The sequence below is a fragment of the Eutrigla gurnardus genome (assembly GCF_963514095.1).
Source record: "Eutrigla gurnardus genome assembly, chromosome: 9".
In the NCBI taxonomy this organism is placed as follows: Eukaryota; Metazoa; Chordata; class Actinopteri; order Perciformes; family Triglidae; genus Eutrigla; species Eutrigla gurnardus.
Genome location: NC_139923.1, coordinates 18,845,303 through 18,859,106, shown reverse-complemented (window position 1 = coordinate 18,859,106; position 13,804 = coordinate 18,845,303). Strand labels below are relative to the sequence as shown.

Sequence of the window (13,804 nt, the reverse complement as noted above, 5' to 3'; positions counted from 1 at the left end):
GACGGCTCACGTCACCGGTACAGCTTCTGTGTCTATTCTTAACTTTGCTTGCTCTGTTGGCCAACATGCAAGTCAACAGGCGCATCCTGTCAAAACATCACAGACGAATCACATGGCTGGGAGCACATGAGAAGCTACTGGTTTAGCAGCAGAGCTCTTGGAATAATTCAAATACTGCTGTTGTCATTGTACCAAAAACACACAAAGCGTATTTGCGAAAAAGCCGGACAATTTCTAAAGAAAACCTTAAAACTCAGCTGAGCTTTACATACAAACTAGCATTAAACTTTTGTATTGGTTTGAAAATCAGTCTGGTATTAAAATAAACAGAATTATTATTTTGTTTTATGGTTTATTCATATCTAGTTTTCAGAAATTAGTTACATTATAAAGACAGTCATGTAACTCTTTCCAATCCTATTAAATATAACTTTTTAACATTTTATTTTAGGGCATGTGGATGGTCCAATTTAAATGATCCAATTTATTGATTATAGGCACAAAACAACGTTAATCAATAACAATATCTGTATCAATCTATGCTGGTTAAAATACTTACCCTAACACACTATAGAAGTATAATTCACACATCATTAGAAATGAATGAGGCATACAAGTTATCAGCTTGTCCTTCTCCCAGTGTTATTGCACTGAAACTGCTGTTCACTGGAACAAGGAATTTATTTAAAGCACATTATGTGGTTCATTTCTTACAGCTGTCGTAAGAATCTCACAGATACATTCATTAAAAAAAAAAAAAAAAGAAGCTAAGCTCTTCTTACTACCAATACACAACTACAGTCTGAACACTTCCAGTGCAGAAACAGGGCTGGCGTTGTTTGAGAAAAGTCTACAAAGTGAGTTTACCACCAGCTAAGTCTGTGTAAACATTCTTATGTGAACAGCCGGTACACTCCCTCTTTGTCCTCACAGAAGCCCGATACAATTCAACGTGCTTCCATTCCTTCGCTCGGCTCTCAAGTAACCAAACGTACTCACATAGCAGCTCTGAATGACTGGACTTTTGGATCACCTGCATTACACCAATGACAGTACTTTATAAGAAGCTACAAAAGCAGAAAATATTCTCTACCGGAATTTCTTATCACAAGTTAAACATCATATTAAGAAAAACAAATGTTTGAACACATGAGCAACATCCCCCCCCCCCCCCCCCCCCCAGTCTCCCTGATTATTAAGTGCTTCCATCTTGTGGCCCAAAAAGTGGCTCACAAGAGTCATTAATTCAGCAGCTCTTGGTGCTGTTGACATGCTGGCTAAATTACAACACACCCGTAATGGAGCCCTGTCATATCATTTAATTGATGGCATCTCATGACCTACTTTGAAAACACAAAACATCTTCTGACTCCCTTAATTTGAAACGCATGACCCTACTGGAAACCAGACCACTGGGTTTTGTCTGGTTTATAAAAACAGGATCTCCACGAAACACCAGCAGAAAAGGGTCCCATTATTTTAAAGGTCACCATAGAAATGTAATTAAAAGGTAAAACGAGTCACTACAAGAGCTTGAAATAGAAAAAAGTTCATTCCGAACGACTGGAAATAAGTTAATTCAAGTTTCATAAAAGTACGGCGACAAGAAAACTGTTTATACAGTGTCTGCTGGAGGTGGTTTCCATGGAGATCCTTTAATCTATTCGCCCTGGAGCTCCTTCTGTGGTCCCCTCTCCGCATCGCAGGTCCCAGTGTGGAGCCGGAGCGCCCCCTGTCTGTGCAAGGCACTCAGGGTCCTGAACTCCAAAGGCATAGTGTGAGGACTGGAGCTGGACGTGTACTCGTACTTCAGCGCGTCGTAGTAGTGGTACTTGACCGGTTTGCCCTGCGGGTCGAGGAGGAAGGGCCAGAAACCGTAAAGGTGGATCTCTTCACAGAAGCGAGTGGCCATCGTGTACATGAGGAGCCCCGTGGTCGGACGCTTGATGTGGACGTTGTTTGTAAGCCAATATCTGTTGACAAAAACATACAGTAAGTGATTAGCTGCATGCAACCACTCGATAACCGTCAACTAGAAATACAGCAAAAAGAAGATTGTGTCCTCCAGAGCTCATAAGTCAGTATTAATGAGAACGCAACACTTATCTCCCCAGTAAGACGTTCCCCCCTCTGGGTTTGGATATTACTGCAGATATACAGTATGCCAGAGCAGAGTGGGGAGAAGTCAGGCAATTAAAAATGCAGTGCCCTTTTCATCCCTTCTTCCATTTGCTCAGTGAATGCACTGCAAAAATAAACATTCTCCGGTTCCAGCTTCTCAATTGTGAAGTTTTGCTACTTTTCTCTCTTTTCTATAATTGAAAAGTGAATATCTTCAGGCTTTGCATTGTTGATTTGACAAAATAAGCAATTAGAAGATGCCAGTTTTGCTCTAGGAAATGGCATTTTTACAGACAATAATGCAGGATGACTGCTCCTACTTGGCTTAATCTTCGTTTAATTGGTCCAAACTGATCGGAGAGATATCCGTACACTTGCTGCATGGATTAAGTGTGTGGATCTCTGCTTATACCAGCACAGATTGACGATAAAAAGAATTGTCCCTTGCAGCCTTATTCTTAACACAGTTACACAAGATTATTCTGCACATTTCCTGGCTCGAACATGTGGAATCTATTGCAGCAATCTGCACAGGAAACAAATTATTTCCATCCGTCTCATTTCTGGACAAAACTAATCATCTCGCCACATTTGGCAGAGCTAGTATTGTTTGTTTCTAAAGGTGGAAATTGCTGTTGAACACTGAATGATTAATAACTTGTTCAGGTGCAGGGCGTTAAACAAAAGTGCACACACTCGGCGGCTCTGCACAAATCTCCTGGGAGCTCCCGTGACAGTAAGATGCCACATGCTGCCCTGGGGAGCAGCTTCAGAGACGTCCGGTCGGACATTCCCTCGCCCCAGCTTCATTTGCCTTTCCAGTCACTCGCCCGTTCCTCCAGCCTCGAGGCTACTGCTGCCTCCGCCGACTGCGCACTCCGTGGTGAGTGTGGAAAGTCGCGTTGCGATGCGGAGGTGGTACTAATTAAAGCGGTCCGTGCGCCATGAAGGGCACACGGGCACAGGGCAGGTTTACGGTCCAACCAAACACCACAGCAGGTGATCGGCATTCTAACGAGCACAGGGCACAGTCGAATTATCAGGGAAACGCTCGGATGTGGAATGAGGTCGGAGTGAGTCGATCCTTTGTCCTCTATGGGACACGACGGGGGAATTAAGGTTCAAGTCTTGCTAAGAAAAGGACAAGGTCAGGGGGAGCGTTTAACAGACACCACCACCAACAGCCTGCGTTTCATCTATAAGACAATTTCAGACCATTTCTGCAAAGACAACGGGCCACTTCTACCCCGGTGCAATTAGAGTGTTAGTTGGGGCATACAAAATGGCATAATTTGGTCACTGACCAGCAGTGGTTGTTAGGCGTTTAACAAAGCAGCAAAGATCCTGAGCAGAATCTGATTTGCGATGATAGAGGAGCAAGGACAGCAAAAGAAATTGCACAGAGGGATTTCATAACAGCCTGAAGGCAACAACGCTGTATTTGACTGATCCGCGAAGAAACTGTCCTAAAAAATAACCAGTTCTAACCAAAACAAGGATTAACAAAATATGGTTTGTTATACCACAGCTTAATAGCATTAATAAGTGTATCAACACCTAAAAACCTAATTACTTTTACAGCAAACAAGCAAGCAATATTTAAGGAATGTGGCACAAAGGATAAATATTGGTGGTGAATTAAATGTCTAAATCAATGTACAAAAGCTGAGAATGAATACTGGGTGTTTTGTGCTTCTTTGCTTTCTTGCTGAGAGTTAAACGAGGAGATCGATACCCAGAACCACACACTCCTATGTGGTATGTATGTCTATAGCTTCGGCTGGTTGCCTGGTAACCTCACCGGACGACAAGCCTCTGGGAAGTCCCTGCTCAAAGAAATCTCTAAACAACTATTGGATGGATTGCAATGACATTTTGCTACGGACATTCATGGTCCCCAGAGGAGGATAGGCATGTAGAGGTTAACATTTATAGGAGGTTGACATTTTGTGGTTTTGATTGTCTCAACAGCAACTGGGTTGTTATGATATTTGGTGCAGACATTCATGCCTCCCTCAGAATTAATTGTATTATACCTGCTAAACATCAGGAGCCAGTAATTGTGTGCATCTTAGCATGCTAATGTGCTAATGCACGGCGTTGCCTAAGTTCAGCCTCACTAAACTGCTCGTTGTAGACTCTTGGTCTTGCCTTCTGCTTGTGTGCAGATTAAACAAAGTAAGAGGTGTTGGTTGACATATGTTTGAACTTTGACCCGAGCCAGGCCAGCTTTCACACCGTGTCCACTCTTTCTGCCAAGCATATCGCCTCCTGGCTGGAAATAAGTGTATTTCCTAATATGTTTAAGTGTCTGTTAAAGAGACGATTAATCCCAGCACAAATAAACGCTTAAATAGCTTGATGTCTACTTGAAATATTCATCTCAGAATCAAACACTTCCCACTTGATCAAAACAGATTCGGTGGAGTGACTCCAGGTGCACACCGAGTAAAGAGAGGCTGAGCAGCGTTCTAGCACCAGACGCTACAGGAGATCGGCTTTAATGCTCGGTTTAAAAGTGGCCACCTGGGGTGCAGAGTGAGTTAACAAACCCCTTCATTATGCTGCTCACAGGTGCTCTTAACCAGCAGCAGCGGCTGCCAGCCTCTTACCCTCTGACGGCGTGGAGAAGGCGCAGCGAGGGGAAGGCGGTGCGGACGTCCACGGTGTGCAACAGGATGAGACGAAGGGCCCACTCGACGCGCTCCTCGCCCCCCTTGGCCATGAAGGCTGGAATCCACAGCACGCTGCCGCTGAGGCTCTGGAGCCGCCGCAGGAAGCGATCCCTCCACTCTTGGCTGACCAGGTCCTGGAAGGCCCGCTGCACCACGGAAGGGTTCATGGTCACCAAGTTGGTCCGCCGCCCCACGTCCCGGGAGTACTCCTCCACCGGCGCCAGGTTACACCTTCGGATGAGAGTGGCGGCAAAAAAAGGGAGGAAATATTTCACATCTCTGCCAGCACAGCTTAAAACCAGCTTGGCACGGCTGACACATTTTCTTCTTAACATTTTGAACAAACACACGCTGTGTGTAGTGGACTGTTAATCATTTAATAAAATAAAGAAAATTCAATGGACTTTTGCTCCTGGCTGGTAGCAGCTTCAAGAAATTGAGAAAATTAATAAAAAGACAGCGAGCAGGCGGTGTTCCCTCATTTGATTTGTTAAATCTCATGTAGAGATGGGTGACCTATAAAAGGCCTGAAACCCCGGAATAAAAGAGTGAAGAAGAAATGAAGGCGGACGTAATTAATGCAGGAATACGAGGGCTCTCTGACTGGTTTGATAAATATGAAATGATTTATAATGCTGTGATCTTTAGCCACCAGACTCACAATTGAGCTTAAATGGAAGCCAAAGATCCACACTTCAATCGCACAATTACCATAAAGTGAGCCTGAATGAATGATATGCACCAGCGTTATTGTAATAGGTCTTTAATTTCATGAGCTGATTATAGTGGCTAAAGCTGTTACTAGGCAATGGTTGTAATTAAATCCATATATACATATAGATTATATATCATAAAATCTTCTGGCAGCTCATGCTTTACTAAGACACATTCATTTTGTCATTCCTTTAAATTTACCACCCATCTGTTTATGACCTCAAGCTAGTCGGATCATTTGCCAGACAGAAATCTCTACCAGGAATGAAACGAGTGACATTCGGCAGAAAAGCAGGATGCATTTTGTTTTTCAACAACTTAACATATTCTAATTTACACTCCGTTGTCAGTTTCATGTGAACACCTCTAAATCATCACGAACAGATGCATGCGTTTTCATTGGACGGTAACTCACCATTACAGCTTAATGGTCTCTGTCGGTGTAGTATGACGGCCGACCTACCTGCTTTACGAAGCAGCCGCTTCAAAGATTAGATGCAGATGTGCATTAACGTGCTCGCTATAATTTATTGGGGAACGGTCCAATAAATTGCTCAAGTAGGCCAAACGATTCGCGGAGCTGAAATAATCCAGAACCCGAAATACCGTCAGCCTACTTTATGGAAACATGGCGGGGGGCGGAGAACTATATTTAGCGGCGGCGTTCCTATCTGACATGTGAATGCCAGAGCAAATTCCACAGCTTCTCAAAATGCCACATTCCCCGTCGTACGCCTTCAGCCGACCATTACCGCCATGTCATTATCATGCTGCTGTGGTCCAGAAATCACGACCCCTCCTTGTCAGCATAACATCACAGCACTTAGAAGAAACAAGCTGCACCGACAACAGAATCAATTTCAGAATAAAAAGGCACATAAAAGGATTTTGAGGCCCATTCAGCTCTCAATCGATCAGCTCAATGAGGCGCGACCACGGACAGCTACTTCCTGCTCCATTTATACAACAACATTAAAGCCACTGATTTATTAGAGGACGTTTTCCTCACAGCGGGTTCCTCCAGCGAGGAACACGCAGAACCCCAAACCAGAATCGTCGGTTTCTTCAGCATCTTCCATAACGATGTAACCTTCGACAGATTTATTTTCCTTCAATGACAAGTGAATGGTGATAAATAAGCCACTCAGCGACTCCTTCAACACAAAGCCGGCTGATGGCCTCACAAACGCAATTCTCCGGTAAATGAGAGCAGGACCCCTGAGAGCGCCGGCGTTTCTCCGAAAAAAAAGAAGAAGCAGCACAATTGGGTTTTTCTGCTGGATGTGACGGCTTTTCACAAATGTCAAGTTGAATGTATAATCGTGTATTTAATTGTGCCTCCGTCTGGCAGCTCATTTCAGACTTTAAATCAGTAAAAGGCTTTGACTGTTTTTTTTTTTTTTTTTCAAAAAGTGCAATTAATATATTTCCAGCTGTGTGAGCAGCAACTCCGAACCTGAATTAAACCGAGAACACAAGAAAAAGCGACTGTCATTCCAATGTGAATTAATACTCTCTGCAAAGTGAGATAAACTTGAAACGGAAACTAATGTGGTGATCCATTTCAATTACGGTCCACTTTGACTTCGCCTGTTTTATGATTTATTTCAAGTGGAAGACTTCCAACCCTGAATAACTTAAAAAAAAATAGATACCTGATAACAAAGTCGTGAGAGTCGATGTCGGGTCCACAGCTGCTGTTGAGCAGAATCCCAGAGTTTCCCACGATGGCACAGCGCCTGTGATGCTGGTTCTTCATGGGGGATGCGGTCGGCAGCAGGCGGTAGAGATTCTCGGAGATGTTGGTGGTGCTGTGGCGATCAAACACATAGTGGATGATATCTCCTGGTTTCAGCGTGCCCTTCAGAATGGAGATGTCTCTCTCCGGATCGAGAAATCTCAGAATGTTCTTTCTGCGGGAAAAAAAAAAAAGAAGACAATACACGCTGGTTATGAAAGACTCTGCTTAGCGGAGTGTGACACTATGTGGAGATAATTGTGGACAGAGTGAGTCTGCCTGATGAGGTTGGAGAGCGTCTTGTTGAAGGTCCAGTTGCTTGGCGAGGGCTTGACGGTGTTGTTGTAGCTCGGACGGAGACGGTTTACGTCTTCGCTCGATCTCGTCAAGGCAGTCGGGTCCACGTGTGCTGCGGCCTTTCTGAAGGAGAATAGAAAGCTGTGTTATGTCCTTGTAATGTGTAAACGTCACCATCTTCCCCCTCTTTAGGGTTATTTAGATTTTTCCCATCTGAATTACGGTGAATGAACAGAGGATGTTATACAAGTACATTTAATTCATACATTTACTCCACTACATGTATTGTATTGCATTAATTTCACAGCTTTTATTTTATATACCATAATGCAACACTCATTTACTGCATACTAGGTTTTAGTAACAATACTTGTACATTTTTATGCAGGACTTTGACTTGTATTGGAATATTTGTTACATATGTGTGCCTACTTTCACTTAAAGGATCTGAATACTTTCTCCGCCGCTGTATTAACACAACATAATTGAAACGCGATCAAAGTCGATGTCATATGCGATTCGATTCAGCTTTATTCTCACGGCAGATGTTTTTTTCCAACACCTGGATCGCACCATATTGATGGGTATTTATAGCAGCTTCCTTCTTACTGTAAAAAGCAATGAGACGCCTGCTGTGAATGACTCACTGTCAGGGCAGCAAAGGAATCAAATTACAGATGCCGACTGTAAAAATGATATGGGAAGAGCAGTTAGCTCCCCACTTGGCCTCTACAGCTATATGCATATACATATAGATGTATCAATGTGTGAGTGTGTGTGTGTGTGTGGATATAATTGGATTTCAGACCTGTGTGGTTTAGGGATGAGCCGGTGCAAGTTCATCTTCTTTGAATGTCCAGTATTTCTAGAAGGAAGGGGGGAAAAAGAAGGTTTAGATTGAATTATGAATCACCTGCTGCAGCATGAAGCCTCGGTTGATAATGGACTGATACTTCAAGTCCTTCCTGTAATCATATCCTGTAACAATAATGCACCCAGTGTACTCGATGCCAGGCGCGCTGTGCTTCTGTCTTTTAAGACAGAATAAAAAGGTGGAAAGCACGTATCAGGATATTTTTAAATCCACTGTGGGCCTATTTGCTGATGTAATGAGGAGAAATGTGGTCTTAATGGAGCCCCATTATACTGAAAGGATGTTTTTTTTCCCTCAAGGAAGTGAGCAATCTTCTTTTTTTACACAGAGGTGTTGACTACACCATGCAGCCGATATGCAATCACAGTAAACACTGCATGTGCATTCAGATCTGTGCACTTTACAGTCATGACCTTGGTCACGTGTGATGAAACCATGACCAGCGTCTGGTTTGTCTTGAAGGAGTGAGGGAGTGAAACAGAAGAGTGCTTCTCTGACATGAAAGGTGTCACTCCTTTTACATTCCCGCCAGCTTTACATGTATTAATGATATCGTGTTAAGCTGCATTTATGCAGAAGCGGTATCGGTTCTGGTTCTTCTCCCACCGGCGAATCAAAAAACCAATGACCCCATTACGACGTGCCGGGTGATCGCCTTCAAAACACAATGTTCTGCCTCAAAGGGAGATGTGAGAATCCAAAATCTTCACAGAGAAATAAGAAGATAACAAATAGGTCATTCAGGTATCACAGCATCTATACAGCAGTGAGGAGGAGGAGGAGGAGGAGAGGAAGAGGAGGATGTTGCACTGTTGAGGTTTGCTTGGTTTTTATGTGTGACAGAAGTATTTTGGTGCTAAATTAACAATGTTTTCTTTTTGCATGGGGCATGAGCGTGAGTTGGAGGGTTTCTGCTGCACTGCTCAACATTTCAAACTCCAAAAATGTAGTAAAATAAAAGAGATCTGCCGCCCCCCCCCCCCCCTCTCTCTCTCATAGTGTCAATGTATCCCATCGCGCACCCAAGCTGCTGCAAGACAAATAGCCTAATCCATGGAGACCCTTGGCAGGCTGCTGTCGGAACAGCTGCTACTGCTGCACCCAAGTGTTAGAAACGAACCTCACGTTCAACTCCAAACTTCAATTCAATGCCGATAAACTCCATTTATTCCACTCATTTAATTTTTGTTTTTTTAACACTTCACCAAATCAGTCCTGTGAGGAAATAAAGCTGCTGGACAAGAAAACAATGGGACACACACACACGCACGCGCACACGCGCACGGGCACATCACGGGAGGCTACTTACGCAGTTTCTTTCTCCACTTCTGCAATATCGTCAATAATCAGAACCACAACCAGCAGCGTCACAAAGCCGAACAGCAGCGCGCGGAACACAGGCGGCATGGCTGAGGGGGAGAGCGGGGAGCCGGGAGTCCCTCCTTCCAGCTAGGCTCACATCAACCTCCCCCGTGTTCCCCGTTGATACAAAGCGAGAATCCGCTCCTCTGCCATTGTTCTCGTTGTGGACCCTCCTCGGCGAGCTGCGGTCCTGTCTCTCTCCCCCGCTTCGGTTGTTGGTTTCCTCGTGTCTGCTTCCCGCCGGGGCCGATGCTGCTGCTGGTGGTGCTGCTGCTGCAGCCGTCTCTCCACTCTCTCCCCCTCCCCTCCACACACACCTCTATTCCCCAGTCAAACTTTGAAAGCGTGCACCTACGGAGCTGCCATGGGAGCAGCGAGATGTGGACCACATGCGGTCTTAAAGGCGCAGCGGCCGAAGAGACGGCGTCCGGTTCGTTGGTTTCACTCTCCCTCCAGGTGTTGTTGGCTCAGCAGGACCGCAGTGTGGAGACAGGCAGGCAGACAGACAGAGAGACAGACAGACAGCTGCACGAGGCGGGTTTAGTAGGAGACCCCTTTCTCCAAACCTACAGAAGCTGCAATGGAGCTCATGTGGCCACCAAACACAGTTGAGACCCAGTCAGATACATTTAAATGGGACATCTTTTTATAGCTCTGGTCACCAGCGGTGGAGGGGAAGGAAGCACTGGTAAGGTCTTTTCCTGAGTATTTACATTTTATACTTACAAAAAAATGTTATACACAAAAAAAAAAAAAAAAACCCAAAACCCCCACTTGATGCCCCTGGTCTCCATTTATCTCCTCTTAGCCTCTCTGTCCCAAACAGAAGAAGTTATCCAATATTTTACAAAACAGGAACAATTAGGGGAGAATCAATACAAATTTGTGTTGAGGAACTTTTGTTTTTTCTTCTTTCCAACCCAATGAATCATCCGATCATCTCACGACCCCGCAGATGTATCCCGTGACCCTTCGGAGGGGATCTGACCCCTATTGGGAACCAGCGGACCAGACATAATTTGATTAAAACTAGCTGCACCTCAAACAGCTTCAACTTTATGTAGATGCTTTTGTACTCAGGGAGGATTTTGAGTGCTTTCACGTGCAGTATGTTTGCATCGTTGTTAATATTCAGCGTGCGAATGCTTCTTCCACTACTGATGCAGGTTTTTGGTGCAGTTAACTCCAACTGTTTGGAGGCTGAGATGAAAGTAATATTTCTTTTCGCTTGGGCTGGTATTCCCACTGAGTAATGAATGTTGGACACCACTCTAATTTAAAAAAAAAAAAACACTTCGTTTTTTTGCATCCCTTTAGGTATTTCAGTATTTTTTTTTCATGCACAAAATGGCAGGACTGCTGATTTTGGGGAAAGTAATGCATCATGCCATACATCTTTATATTACCACCACCACCGCCGCCTTTGCTGTGTCTACATTTTCTTTGATTATATATTTTTTCCAGCTCATGTTTATCCTGAAAAGACGAGCTGGGTATGTTTTCTTGCAGTTTCTTGCTAAATGTTTGCTTCACCTCGAGCACATAAATATGAATGTTTGGAGTCACAGCAAAGACCCATTTCACTTCAAGCAACAACTTACATTGGAGTGGACTAATTGCTGCTTAATTAACTCGTGAATAAGCATTGAGTAAAGCAGTTAAATTATCTGTAAGTTAGAAACATTTTCACTCAATGGTCGTTTTAATTATAACAGCTATTCACTACACTGGAAGCTATAAACACACTTAACTACAGTATGTGAGAACATTATGGCCACATTTAAGTGGTACTTACTTCAGAATCAACTAAATGCAAAAACATAATGCAGCTTTTATAGTATGTCATAAATAAAGGGACTAACAGTGGACATTTATTCCTCATCATCATCCTCCCTCAGGACCTTCGTCCTGCTCATCCAACGACAAAAGATTCACAGTTGCCTTAAATAAACTCACACCTTCGGCTGAATCACCGTTTGCTATGATCTACTTGCCGACTACGACCTGAAGTATATATGATCGCTGACCACATGGTTGGGCTTGTGTTTCATTTGAAATCAAGCATTAATCAGTCAAAGCAAGTGTGAAGGGTTAGCTGTTTTCAAATAGCATGCATCCATTAGCTGCACAATGGAGTTTCATATACAGGGATGAAGGGCTCATTCACATGAAGTGAAAAGTGCAGCTGGAGCCTTGAGAGTGCTCGGATCAGATTCACTCTGCTTATAATATCTATTACTAATGCTGATTCATATTCGGCATTTATAAAGCCTACACGTAAGTGATGTGTGAACTCACTCACTCACTCACTCACTCACTCACTCACTCACTCACTCACTCACTCACTCACCCACTCCACTAGATTATCATTCCCTGAAACATATCAACAGCGTGAGAAAGACATAAATCAAAGTTCTGCTTGGAGGATTTATTGCTGTGTTTGTTTCTGCCCGGGGTCGTGCAACAGTTCGTCTAAAGCACCCATTAGGCTAATTGGCGCAGCTTGATTAAAAGAGAAAATGCTCCCCTTCAGCAGCTTCTATTTAGAGGTTGCTTGATTTCTGTGTGTGTTCTGACTCTCAACGAAGACACCTTCTCCGGAGCGTCGTCGTCGGATTTCTCCGTGTGCCTTTGATGTGACGGGCGTCAGGAGCGAGGTACGTGTTTCATTGTGAACTGAGGCAGACGCTGCTGATGCTGTTATTATTAGACTTTACAACCTCACACATACAGGGAAACATGCTGGACTTTTTAACGCGCGCTGTATTTGCATTCACAAGAGGCTGCTTCAGCACATGAGCCAAACATTAACATTTTGAATAAAGTTGTAATTTATTATTTATTGTTTACACAATATCAATTATTTATTTAATCCCCGTACGATCTTTGACTTAATGAAACTATATGATTCATTCCAGTCCAGCAGACTGTGTTGTATTTGATCAGTTTTTAAGATGTCCACGAAAAAAAAAAAAAGGCCTTGATGAATGTTTGGCACTTTGGCTCAGTTGAAGTACAAGCTTCTCTTTTCAGTCGTCAGATAGACAGCACTTAAGATGTGCACTGTGTGAAAGCAACGTAAGTGCACACAACAAACCAAAGCCCTCTAACCCGCTGCAGTGGTGACAGACGGCCTCTAATTGGCTGTGCACAGGTGTGACACATCCTTTGTCAAAAGCGTGACCTTTTGAAATATTTTGGGAATGTGGATGTTGGCTAGAAAAGAACGGTCATCTCTTATTTCGTGGCCAAAATGTTAGTCAAAGCTCAAACTTCCGGTATGTGTCAGTGTAGCAGTTGATAAGTTCATGTGCATGTTTGCCACAGCTTGATATCAGGTGCAAATAAAGCAGCTGCTACCAAAATAATGAGTTTTAAATTCCTGCCACACAGTTTTCATCAAGTTATGTCATAGCTGAACAACTAAAAAACACTTTAATTCATATTCTTAGACCAGTGGATCAAATCAAATCTTTACACCATTTCCTGTGTGTCACAAATAGATTTTAAAATTGGTTTGTATAGCACTGAATGTTTTAGGGCATCATTATGTGTATTTTTATGTTGCCTTTTGTTTGAATGCCTTTGCATTTCCTATGTGTGAATTGCTTGTTGTTGAAAGGTGCAGCACAAATACACTTTCTTTTGTCCCTCAGCAGTTTGATGTTAGAGATCTGGGCCATATCAATAAATATGAATTTATATCCACATAAATTACCATGCTAATCTACTTTGGAGGCTGCAGCTTTTTTTTAACACAATAAACAATGGAGTAGCAATCTGAAAAACATCCTCACAGTCCAGATTGGTGGATGACAGGGACATTTGTTTACTTGACAACATGTACGCTAAGATAGTAGCATTGAATCACATATCAATTTTTCAGGTTGACACTTTATCTTATCGAGTGAGTTCAACTGAGTCATTGTCAATCATGACAGAATAAACCCAAACCAAACGCTGCAGCTCTCTGAAATGGAAAAGTCTATCAAAAAGAATGCAAAAACACTCAAATCTGAAATG

General features: G+C 43.3%; 1 protein-coding gene across 1 annotated transcript; it reads right to left on the bottom strand.

Moving 5' to 3' along the window:
• Positions 1-630: 630 nt before the first annotated feature.
• On the bottom strand, positions 631-10,248 carry st8sia2 (ST8 alpha-N-acetyl-neuraminide alpha-2,8-sialyltransferase 2). The gene is made up of 6 exons (XM_084017335.1): positions 9,729-10,248; positions 8,354-8,410; positions 7,528-7,668; positions 7,166-7,423; positions 4,734-5,027; positions 631-1,973 (listed from the first exon to the last, which is right to left on the bottom strand). Exons 1-6 carry the CDS (start codon positions 9,824-9,826, stop codon positions 1,661-1,663), a joined length of 1,161 nt encoding a protein of 386 aa, XP_083873461.1. The 5' UTR covers positions 9,827-10,248; the 3' UTR covers positions 631-1,660.
• Positions 10,249-13,804: the final 3,556 nt, after the last annotated feature.